The 12,052-nt window shown below is 43.6% G+C and overlaps 1 protein-coding gene across 1 annotated transcript; it reads left to right on the plus strand.

Moving 5' to 3' along the window:
- The first annotated feature begins 1,714 nt into the window (after positions 1-1,714).
- On the plus strand, positions 1,715-11,796 carry npas4l (neuronal PAS domain protein 4 like). The gene is made up of 18 exons (XM_019367106.2): positions 1,715-1,733; positions 1,895-2,016; positions 2,972-3,135; positions 3,327-3,472; positions 3,576-3,675; positions 4,018-4,279; positions 4,359-4,468; positions 4,764-4,902; positions 4,992-6,426; positions 6,530-6,627; positions 6,904-7,141; positions 7,221-7,330; positions 7,626-7,764; positions 7,854-8,770; positions 8,876-9,710; positions 9,902-10,047; positions 10,152-10,928; positions 11,034-11,796. The coding sequence occupies exons 2-9, from the start codon at positions 1,916-1,918 to the stop codon at positions 6,208-6,210; spliced, it is 2,241 nt and encodes a 746-aa protein (XP_019222651.1). The 5' UTR covers positions 1,715-1,733; positions 1,895-1,915; the 3' UTR covers positions 6,211-6,426; positions 6,530-6,627; positions 6,904-7,141; positions 7,221-7,330; positions 7,626-7,764; positions 7,854-8,770; positions 8,876-9,710; positions 9,902-10,047; positions 10,152-10,928; positions 11,034-11,796.
- Positions 11,797-12,052: the final 256 nt, after the last annotated feature.

The following is a 12,052-nucleotide window of genomic DNA, read 5'->3' on the forward strand; positions in this document are numbered from 1 at the left end:
CTCAACCTTTTCTCCCTGCTTCCCTTCCTTAAGAACGGCTTCATGACAGCTCCACTTCCACTGAGACCATTTCTGATGAGGCTTCAGTGAACAGTAGACGGATCAACTGAAGGGCCAAAGGGCATCTCTCAGGGCTTTTTTTGGATTCTCTGAATTTCTTAAAGACATGGCTTTCAGAAACCGTTCATCTGCTGTAGATAGTCCTCCATTTCCCAAGTTTCCTCAGTTTTTTTAGGACAGCACATTATGTTGAGAGGTGCCACGTTTTTGGTTAATACCTCTTTGAGAATCACCTTGATTGTGGAAAATTTCTTTTTTTGTTTGTTATCTCAGGTATTTTCTTTTTTTTAAAGATTCAATGAAATGAGAACAACATGATGTGTTTTGTGACAGTAATACAAATATTACATTCTTAAGTGCTTTCTTTTATATTTCAGTGATTCATACGTCAGTGTTAACTGGCTGAATAAATTAATTAATTAATTAAAATAAAGAAATAAAACGAAAATGGTGAGGTACAAGGACTGGACTAAAAATGACTGAAAAAACAGCCCCCCCCCCCAAAATAAACCGTGGACGTTTCTAAAGTCTGAAGAATTATTGTTAAGGAGGACTTGATAAATAAATAAATAAATAAATAAATAAATAATAGTTACAAGACAGTCTGATTCCTTGCAAGCAAAAGATTAAGAAATAAGGGTTGACCCAAGTCTTTTTTCATACTCTAAAGCAGCACACAAAACCATTAAATGCAATTTCTAATTGCATTTAATGCAAATGCTGGAGTGAGTTTGTAAAATCCAGCAGACTCAACCTCTGGTTCTTAATCTTTCTGTCCTGTGAGCGCCATCTGTAGTTGGGTCTCCTTTTAACCCTACAAAGCCCGAACCATGAAACAGTTCTCAGAAAATGATTTTTTTGGGGGCCTTTATTGAACCGTGTGACAAAAGTCAAAATGAAAAAACGAATCAATAAAAGTAAATTGCATATAAATGTACACGTATGACTCATTTTTGCGACAGTCGGTATTTTTGTGCATTTTATGGGGGACAAAAATCACGTTATACGGTTAACATAGCTGAGTTCCTGCAACACAGAAGCTAGATCAACACTAAATAATAATAGCCAATACTTTACAAAAAAACAAAAAACAAAAGTATTTTACAGTGTGGTGTTTTTATGTTCTGAATTTCAAAGCCATTTCAAAACACAAGTGCAGTGTCTGTGCTGTTAGACGTGTTCAGTGTGTGTTGCCTCACTCTGAATCAGTGTTTAATCAAAGCTGATCCAAGATAGATTATCAATTTTTCCCCTTCAAAAAAACTATAACAAAACAAACAAACAAACAAAAAAACAACACACACACACAAAAACCGGACTATTTTGTCCGGGTGCCAGGGGATGTCCTGATTGGCCAGAGAATAACAGTTTTCTTAAAATACCACAGTGTCTGCACATATAAGAGGAAAGTTTCAAACATTTTTTTTTTTTAATGATCGCCACTTTAATTCATCACAGCGCATCATGAGTCCAGTCTGACGAGTTATTTTTAGGGCTCTTTTCACCAAATATAACCCGCCTCGGTCGTTTGTCATCGCGTCACAACAGGTAACATTATCCCATTTAGTCTTTTCCTCTTCCTCATTGGCTGGGTCGGAGGAGAGGTGTGGGGTTTGGGGCTATAAAAGGAGGGACGGTCACAAGTGCCTGACACTCATCTTCGGTCTGCTGAGGTAAGAGATGAAGACGCCTTTTCTTTTCACCTCACAGGGGGCTGCTATAAATACTTAAGAGAAAACTTCTTTAAAACTTAAGAAAAAAGAACATTTTATTGCTTTTTTTTAAGAAAGCACGAGCAATGTCTGATCCTTTGCAACCAATGCTTATTCGTTAGGTGGAAACAAAGGCGACAAAAATGACTATTTGGTGCAACTTGTGTAAATGTCACGTCAGTACTCCTTGCACTTCCCACCATCTGCCCGCGGATCACGGGAGCCCAGTCTGCAGGAGGTTCAGGTCAGTGATAACTCTTCTTTTTCCCTCCTCTCTGCTCCACGTCCTCTAGTGGCTGAATCAGCGCACGGCTGCTGGGAAAATTTGGACTCAGTTGTGCGTTATAGTGCATGCACGACGGGGAGCACTTAATCCCCCCCATGTCTACAGCCTAGTAGCTTATTATTTGTGATGCATACTAATCCAGCCTTGCACATGATGCCGCCAAAATTATGCTGAATCAAAGAAAACTCTTTCAGTGATTTCTTTTATATACATATATAGTAAATATGACTCTGAATATCAAATAATAATGGAAATTCATAGTGTGTCCATTTGAAAGGTTATAACACATAAGCTAAGTCCAGATAACTTGGTCTAATATGTGCAAAATGCCCTAAAAAGTCCAGTTGTGGATCTTCATGATTAACTCACTGGATACATTGTGATATAATTCTCCTTTTGTGGCACTTTCTGAGAGCTTGTGACGTGGGGCACCCCACTCAGAGGACACCCACTTTATAAGGCAATGAAGGGAGCATCAGAAGCCCAGCCTTCCCTGTGTGACGCCCACGCTGAAGCCTTGGCAGCTATAAAAACCCCAGGCTCTCTGTGGATGGGTCCAGACAGATACTGATCACGCAAAGTCTATCGAGAGCCCTCATTTCTGTTGGAGACGCACAACAGCCTCTCATATCAGCAGTTTCCATAGGAACCCTTGATATTCAAAGTCAGCTTTGGCTTGTGGGGAAGAGATATCAGGCAGGGTGAACTGTGGAAAAAAGAGGCAGGATCAGTTCAGAAAACTCTCTGTTAGATTTTTGTTTTTTTACTCTACACTTGCCACTTAGACATCTTTCTTTTTTTGTTTTTTGTTTGAAATGCAAGTGTGGAAATAGACAAAAGTTCGGGCTCATCGGATTTACTACTTTAGTTTTCAGTCCAGCCTTCTGACCTCAGTGACCATGGTCTCTCACAGATCCACCAAAGGGGCATCCAAAGCTCGACGGGACCACATCAATCATGAGATCAAGAACATGCGTGCTCTGCTGCCCATCACCCTGGAGGACCAGGAGCGACTCTCGTACCTTCACTCCATGGCCGTCATCTGCACCTACATCAGGAAGTCTGTTCTCTTCCAGGGTAAGTTTTCATACCGCAGTCATCCTTTAATGCCTTTGAACTTTTAATCTGCATTCAGCCTGCATCGCTGTCAAACAAAATGGGACTGAGCTTGAAGGCCTCTAGGGACCATATCAAAAAGTAACAGATGTGATAACCCGCAGAGATGCATGCTGTATAAGCAAGGCTGAACTCACTCTTTCCTCTCTAAGGGCTCCCAGCTGGAGAGCGATCACACTGCTCTCTGCCACATGAGGTCTTTCTTCAAGCCTTGCACGGCTTCATCCTCGTCTCCACCGCACAGGGCAGGCTGGTGTATGTGTCAGAAAATGTAGCCGAGTATCTCGGGGTTTCCATGGTGAGCCTTTTTGTTAGCTACATTGTGTTTTCAGGTGTAATGTTGCAGCACTTTTACTTTCTGAATCTTTTCGTGCTAATGGGAAATTGTGTAACTTGCCCAGGTAGATGTGCTGCAGGGAGACACGATATATGATATGGTGGAACACTCTGATGTCGACGTTGTTAAATCAAACCTGGACATTGAAAACAACTCAATGTCAGGTAAGAAAGATTTGGAATTCAGTTTAAAATGATATGTATGGCATTTGAAATTATTATAGTGTTATCACATGCTGGTTGCTGGTACTGTCACAGATATTTCTACTGTGAGGGAAAAAAAGTAAGCCGGTTTCCTTGGAAATTCAACTTGGTTTGATGCAAATCCAGTGAGAACACTAAAGAGGTTTCAGATCTGCAGAAAATGCCAAAATTGTGAAATGTGCTTCTGATGCAAAATCCCACAAAGCCCTTATTTTAAGCCATTTTATTCATAGTGAGTTTTACATCTTGCCAACCTCTTTTTACAAACATGAAAGACTAAACTGTCGTGTTTTCTTTCCTCAGAGCGGAGCTTTATATGTTGCATGAAAACCTCCAAGACCTTTAAGTTGCAACATGGCAGCTGTTCCTCTATACTGGTCAGAGGAAGCTTCCAATTCTTCCCTCAACCCTATGCATGCTCCCCTACCACTACAACCACCGAGCCACTGTTCGTGGCTCTCTGCACCCCAACAGTGAACTGCCTGAGGAGCACCGACTCTCACTTCTGTCACAGCTTCAACAGCACACATGGACTGGATATGAGCTTTATGAAGCTGTCAGATAGGTACAATTGCACAACTCCCTCTGTGAGCAGGAATAATCAACGTTTTCCTGTTTATTGACATTTTGATTTTCCTTTTTAGTGTTTCTCCTTTGTTGGGGTATTCGGCAGAGGAAATGATTGGTCGATCATGGTACAGCCTCGTCCATCCTGAAGATCTGTCGCTGAGTGCAGATTCTCACAGAAGTTTGAGTAAGTGAACAACAGCCTTCAAGACAAAGAGACAGCTAAATGTTAAGATTTCAGTATTCACTGGCACATTAAATACCTGTTGTCATCTGTTCACAGCACACCGAGCACTTTAGCTTTCAGTTGTTGAATGATTGATGACTGATTATATGAAACCCTAAATATTAAGACTGTTTAGCATCATTCTCTTTGAAGACAGTTCTTTAGTTCAGCACGTTACATATTTATTCTGGTTTTGTTGTGTGCGATACATTTGAGATTTTGTGTGCATGGTTATAACCATGAACGTTTCCTCCAGTGCACTCAGATGACGGCTTCCAGGTGGAAATGGTGCTGAGACTCCAGCGCATGGATCTGTCGTGGTGCTGGATCTATAGTCGAGCCACCAAAGTCTCTGGGGAATGCCAGACCATCAGCTGCACCAACTTCATCATCAGGTATTATGACCTCCTCTGGAAAAACTGAGCAAATGTTTCAGTGTTTTCCCAGTAAAGACACTGACTTGTTGCACGTTCTTTTCCTGCAGTGAAACTGAGGCCAGATTTCTTCAGAAGAAAATCAGCAGCACGGCCTTCAAACCAGCATTTCTGCCAAATTCCTACCACTGTGCTCAACACCCTCAAAGCTCCAACAATAAAAGGCAGAGGACATCCAACAGCCAGAGTGAGGAGCCCGGTGCCAGAGATACGATGGAGTCTGAGCACGACACAGACTGTGTGGTGAGCGGCTCTTCCCCGAGCTCACCTGCCCTCCTGGGTGATAGCCCTGCTGTCTTCATCCCTCCATACAGCCCCGCCTCCTCCAGCTCCTCTCTGCAGCAGGAGGAGCTCAGCCATGACATTCTGATGGATGTGCATGCATGCACAGATCAGTGGCTGTGCTCCCCTGAGGCCTCTCCCTCCCATTATTCCTACCCAGAGACCAGGCTCACCTGTCACCATTCACCCTCAGACTCCCTCCCTGCAGCCACTCAAACCTTTGACCAGCCATCCTTTGGCATGCTCAGTGGCCACACTCCACCCACCTCATCGCCATCCTGTGATTTCAGAGATTATACATCTGATGCTCGCTTAGTTCCAGACTGCCTCTCTGTGTCCGACATGTGTGAGAGCCCAGCGGACTGTGCTCTGCATCCAGATGATTTCGGCCTTCTTTTGCAGCCACAAGAGGGCAGCGTTGTCCAACTGCATCATGATGCTCCTGACTTATCCACACATACCAGTGTTTTTAATCCCAGCCAGTCTCCCACATCCCTAGAGCCTAACCAGTATAGCGAGAGTGAGCAGGTGGAGATCAGTATTCTGGCCCAGCAGATCTCCTCGCTAGCCAGCAGGTTTGACCAGCATCATACTGTGAATCCCTATCAGCATGTGGTCCAAACTACAGCCACCAACACGCTGCCCTCAGCCTGTGACTGGCCCCCTAATTCTCCTCCCCCCTCAGTTCGTCTTCCCAATCCTGCGCTGGTTCTTGATGTTGCCATGTTTGACAGCTTCATGAAAGATCTGAACATGTTCACAAGAAAAAGCAGCACATTGAGCGATACCAGCTACCAGCAGGGCCTAGTGTGCAGCAGGAACGGGCACCATCCCCATCAGGAGCAGCAGGAGCACATTGGCTTCATTGCAGAGGAGCTGCTGGCTGCAGAGCACTTCACCGTGGGCAGCATCGCCATAGATCCCATCAGCATGCAGCTGGGACGCCATGAGCAAACCACTGGGTTGCTTCAACATCATCTCTACTAAACAGTCCACCCTAATGAGATGGCACATGACAGTTGTCGGGTACAGATGGTGCTGAGACTCCAGTTCATGGATCTGTCATGGTGCCGGATCTATAGAGGAGACAAAGAGTGAGTGACAGATCAGCTGCCTTGCATGGCTTCACCCTCATCACCAGCACACAGAGGCAGGCTGGTCTGTGCTTCAGAAAGTGTAGCTGAATATCTCGGGCTTTCCACGGTGAGCCCTTTTGTGAAATACGTTGTCATTTTCAGGTGTAATGTTGCAGCAGTGATGGATTTTGAATCTGTTAGAGCTAACACCAACTATGTCACTTTCGCAGGTGTATGTACTGCAAGGAGACACGTTATGACATGGTGGAATGTTCCGATACTGAGATTGTTAAATCAAACCTGGACATTGAAAGCAACATATGATCAGGTAACCAAAATTTCAAATGATGCGTGGTATTTAAAATGATCCCCCTCTTTTTGCTGTAATATTACTGAAATTGCTGCTGTAGGTGGAAAAAAATGAGCCAGTTTCCCCTGAAATCTGCTTATGAAATCCATTACTGATGCAGCATTGCGCCACAAAGCCCTTATTTTAAGTCAATTTCTTCCATTTAATTCATAGTTAGTTTTAAAACTTGGCAAAACTAGTCTTAAATGTTTTAACAAACATGAAAGACTAAACTGACGTGTTTTCTTTCCTCAGAGTGGAGCTATATATGTTGCATGAAAACCTCCAAGACCTTTAAGTTGCAACATGGTAGCTGCTCCTCTATACTAGTCAGCGTTGAGGGAAGATCTGGAAGCTTCCTCTGTGTGCCCTCCCTTACCACCACCACCACCACTGAGCCACTGTTTGTCACTGTCTGCACCCCAGCAGTGAACTGCCTGAGGAGCACGGACTCTCATGGACTGGATATGAGCTTTATGAAGCTGTCAGATAGGTACAATTGCACAACTCCCTCTGTGAGCAGGAATAATCAACGTTTTTCTGTTTATTGACATTTTGATTTTCCTTTTTAGCGTTTCTCCTTTGTTGGGGTATTCGGCAGAGGAAATGATTGGTCGATCATGGAACGGCCTCGTCCATCCTGAAGATCTGTCGCTGAGTGCAGATTCTCACAGAAGTTTGAGTAAGTGAACAACAGCCTTCAAGACAAAGAGACAGCTAAATGTTAAGATTTCAGTATTCACTGGCACATTAAATACCTGTTGTCATCTGTTCACAGCACACCGAGCACTTTTGCTTTCAGCTGTTGAATGATTGATGACTGATTATATGAAACCCTAAATATTAAGACTGTTTAGCATCATTCTCTTTGAAGACAGTTCTTTAGTTCAGCACGTTACATATTTATTCTGGTTTTGTTGTGTGCGATACATTTGAGATTTTGTGTGCACGGTTATAACCGTGAACGTTTCCTCCAGTGCACTCAGATGACGGCTTCCAGGTGGAAATGGTGCTGAGACTCCAGCGCATGGATCTGTCGTGGTGCTGGATCTATAGTCGAGCCACCAAAGTCTCTGGGGAATGCCAGACCATCAGCTGCACCAACTTCATCATCAGGTATTATGACCTCCTCTGGAAAAACTGAGCAGATGTTTCAGTGTTTTCCCAGTAAAGACACTGACTTGTTGCATGTTCTTTTCCTGCAGTGAAACTGAGGCCAGATTTCTTCAGAAGAAAATCAGCAGCACGGCCTTCAAACCAGCATTTCTGCCAAATTCCTACCACTGTGCTCAACACCCTCAAAGCTCCAACAATAAAAGGCAGAGGACATCCAACAGCCAGAGTGAGGAGCCTGGTGCCAGAGATACGATGGAGTCTGAGCATGACACAGACTGTGTGGTGAGCGGCTCTTCCCCGAGCTCACCTGCCCTCCTGGGTGATAGCCCTGCTGTCTTCATCCCTCCATACAGCCCTGCCTCCTCCAGCTCCTCTCTGCAGCAGGAGGAGCTCAGCCATGACATTCTGATGGATGTGCATGCATGCACAGATCAGCAGCTGTGCACCCGTGAGGCCTCTCCCTCCCATTATTCCTACCCAGACACAGAGCTCCCTGCAGCCACTCAAACCTTTGGCATGCTCATTGGCCACTCTCCATTTATCTCCTAATCTCCGACTAATTATTTCAGAGCGTGTACGTTCTCAATTCTGATGCTCGCCTTGTTCCAGACTGCTCATTTGTATCCGACACGTGTTAGAGCCCAGTGGACAATTTTGACCTTCAGGTTAAGCCACAAGGAAGCAGCGTTGTCCAACTGCATTGTGACCCATACATACCAGTCTCTTTAATCCCAACCAGTCTCTCACATCCATAGAGCCTGACAGCAGAGAAACCAGTATTCTGGCTTAGCAGCAGGGTTTAGTGTGCAAGATGTATGGGCACCATCCCCATCAGGAGCAGCAGGAGCACACTGGCTTCATTGCAGAGGAGCTGCTGGCTGCAGAGCACTTCACCGTGGGCAGCATCTCCATAGATCCCATCAGTATGACGCTGGGACACCATGATCAAACCACTGGGTTGCATCAACTCAATTCACCAGCTATATGCAAAGCAGCATTCAGCAAGGTAATTTCTACTAAACCGTCCACCTATTTAACGATTTGCTGCTTTGGTATGTAAGCTTTAGAGATATTTAATTAATGTCTAATTTTATTTTCTGTCTCTCTTTAGGTGAAGCTTGCTGAAGAAAACCCGTCCTGAAATAAGTCTGAGACTTAACTGGACGACCACTTGTATGACATATTGTCATAAACCTCCACTGGATTTAAAGAAGAGTGTGAGTAAAGACAACTAAAGGACATCTTCTCAGATGTTATTTTCATATGCAACACTTTTCTATCCTGAAAAGCTTAGTTAAAGCTCATGTAGACATTCTTTTATTTTTCCATTCTGCAATTTTGTCAGCTGGGTTTTATGTTCCACTGATGTCTTAATTTGAGAAAAAGTACTTTTTAAGAATCTGATAGCATTTACACTGACATAGATCCATTCATCTTCTAATATTGTGACTACATTTTAATAATGAGCACCTACTGCCATCATCACTGCAAATATCAGCAGTTTCCATAGGAACCCTTGATATTCAAAGTCATCACCTTCCCACAAGCTAACGCTATAAGGCAGGCTGAGCTGTGAAAAAGAGGCTACATGAGTTCAGGCCAATTACTCTTTGTTCTTGCAATTTGATTTTCATTTTAAAAAAAAAAAATCACACTACACTTAGCACTTACACATTAGATTGATTTTTAAATGCAAGCGTGGAAATAGACAAAAGTTCGGGCTCACCAGATTTACTACTTTAGTTTTCAGTCCAGCCTTCTGACCTCAGTGACCATGGTCTCTCACAGATCCACCAAAGGGGCATCCAAAGCTCGACGGGACCACATCAATCATGAGATCAAGAACATGCGTGCTCTGCTGCCCATCACCCTGGAGGACCAGGAGCGACTCTCGTACCTTCACTCCATGGCCGTCATCTGCACCTACATCAGGAAGTCTGTCCGGGGTAAGTTTTCATACTGCAGTCATCCTTTAATGCCTTTGAACTTTTAATCTGCATTCAGCCTGCATCGCTGTCAAACAAAATGGGACTAAATCTTCAGTACCCTTGAGACCAAATCAAAAAGTAACAGATGTGATAACCCGCAGAGATGCATGCTGTATAAGCAAGGCTGAACTCACTCTTTCCTCTCTAAGGGCTCCCAGCTGGAGAGCGATCACACTGCTCTCTGCCACATGAGGTCTTTCTTCAAGCCTTGCACGGCTTCATCCTCGTCTCCACCGCACAGGGCAGGCTGGTGTATGTGTCAGAAAATGTAGCCGAGTATCTCGGGGTTTCCATGGTGAGCCTTTTTGTTAACTATTTGGCATTTTCAGGTGTAATGTTGCAGCACTTTTAGTTTCTGAATCTTTTCGTGCTAATGGGAAATTGTGTCTTTTTTCCCAGCTACAAGCACTGCAGGGAGATACGGTATAAGACATGGACTCCAGTGCATGGATCTGTCATGGTGCTGGATCTATAGTTCAGCCATATGGAGAGTGCCAGCCCATCAGCAGGAGCAGGAGCAGGTCAGCCACGACATTCTGATGGATGTGCATGCATGCACAGATTAGGGGCTGTGCTCTACTCTCTGCTCAGAGACCGGGCTCGCCTGTCACCATTCACCATCAGACTCCCTCCCTGCAGCCACTCAAACCTTTGACCAGCCATCCTTTGGCACGCTCAGTGGCCACACTCCACCCACTTCATCCTCGCCATCCTGTGATTTCAGAGATTATACATCTGATGCTCGCTTAGTTCCAGACTCTCTTTCTGTGTCTGACATGTGTGAGAGCCCAGCGGACTGTGCTCTGCATCCAGATGATTTCGGCCTTCTGTTGCAGCCACTTTGAGGCAGCTTTGTCCAACTGCATCATGATGCTCCTGACTTATCCACACATACCAGTCTTCTACAGCCATGCTGTTGGCATGTTAGACAGCTTCATGAGAGATCTAAACATGTTCACAAGGAAAAGCAGCATATTGAACAATACTAGCTACCATCTACCAGCAGTGTATAACAGGAATGGGGCCCATCTCCATCAGAAGCTGCTGGCTGCAGAGCACTTCACTGTGGACAGCATCACCATAGATCCCATCAGTATGACGCTGGGACACCATGATCAAACCACTGGGTTGCATCAACTCAATTCACCAGCTATATGCAAAGCAGCATTCAGCAAGGTAATTTCTACTAAACCGTCCACCTATTTATTGATTTGCTGCTTTGGTATGTAAGCTTTAGAGATATTTAATTAATGTCTAATTTTATTTTCTGTCTCTCTTTAGGTGAAGCTTGCTGAAGAAAACCCGTCCTGAAATAAGTCTGAGACTTAACTGGACGACCACTTGTATGACATATTGTCATAAACCTCCACTGGATTTAAAGAAGAGTGTGAGTAAAGACAACTAAAGGACATCTTCTCAGATGTTATTTTTATAAGAAACTTATTCCTGAATGTAGAGCTAAAGCTCATGTAGATTTTGTTTTCCTTGGGCTTCACTCAAAGTATCGACAGGTGTCACAATCCTGTAGGTAGCAAACTGAAATGTCATATGTGCTACAGGCTGAGACATCCGTCATCTTCTATTCTTCTGATACATCAAGAAAAAAAATCAGTAAAAGACATTTCAAGGAAACCTTCGCTAAAATGTCGTGTCTGCAAGCAACTTATGTGGGTTTTATACTGTCCCAACACTATGGATAAAACCTGCTGTCAGCTGACTTTTGTTTTGCTAAAGTCTTTTTTTTTTTCATGAAAATGTACTTGAAAAACAAAATAAAAGTATGTGAGATCATTCAGCCCGCTTCATCGCCATAGTTCTTAACACAAGTAGTTTTTTTTTCTTTGTATGCCATTAAAACTTTCATACTGTCATAGTTAAAGATGTTAGACAAGATGAAGCTACCTCAGCGGTACAGCTAAATCCATTCAAAGTCTGAATTCTGTGCCTTAAATTGTGTTAATCCCTGCATATTCAGAACTCTGAGTCATTCCTGCGTTTTGCTTCAGAAATATATAAAATGTAAATAAATCTAAAGAAAATCAGAGGCTTTGTTGTTTATTTATTATAACACAGAGTTAATACACAGGACTGCCCACGTTCTCAATAAAGTTTTCCTGAATGCAGTTAAGGGGCCTATAGTACATATTTAAGTGGTAATATATTAAAAACATTGAAGCTTTATTTTTAATGAGAGAAAGACGTTATATGCACATTATTGAGATGCCTTCTTACACATCACAGTTCGCCCTTCTTTATTATCAGAGCTGCCTGGTGTAGCTGGACGCTTGCAGTGACCTGAG

Source organism: Oreochromis niloticus, linkage group LG13 (assembly GCF_001858045.2).
Source record: "Oreochromis niloticus isolate F11D_XX linkage group LG13, O_niloticus_UMD_NMBU, whole genome shotgun sequence".
NCBI lineage: Eukaryota > Metazoa > Chordata > Actinopteri > Cichliformes > Cichlidae > Oreochromis > Oreochromis niloticus.

Coding starts and splice junctions, on each gene's coding strand:
- npas4l (XM_019367106.2), top strand. CDS start 1,916: ATGACTATTTGGTGCAACTTGTGTAAATGTCACGTCAGTACTCCTTGC. Junction 3,136..3,326: donor GAAGTCTGTTCTCTTCCAGG/GTAAGTTTTCAT, acceptor TTCCTCTCTAAG/GGCTCCCAGCTGGAGAGCGA. Junction 4,903..4,991: donor TGCACCAACTTCATCATCAG/GTATTATGACCT, acceptor CTTTTCCTGCAG/TGAAACTGAGGCCAGATTTC.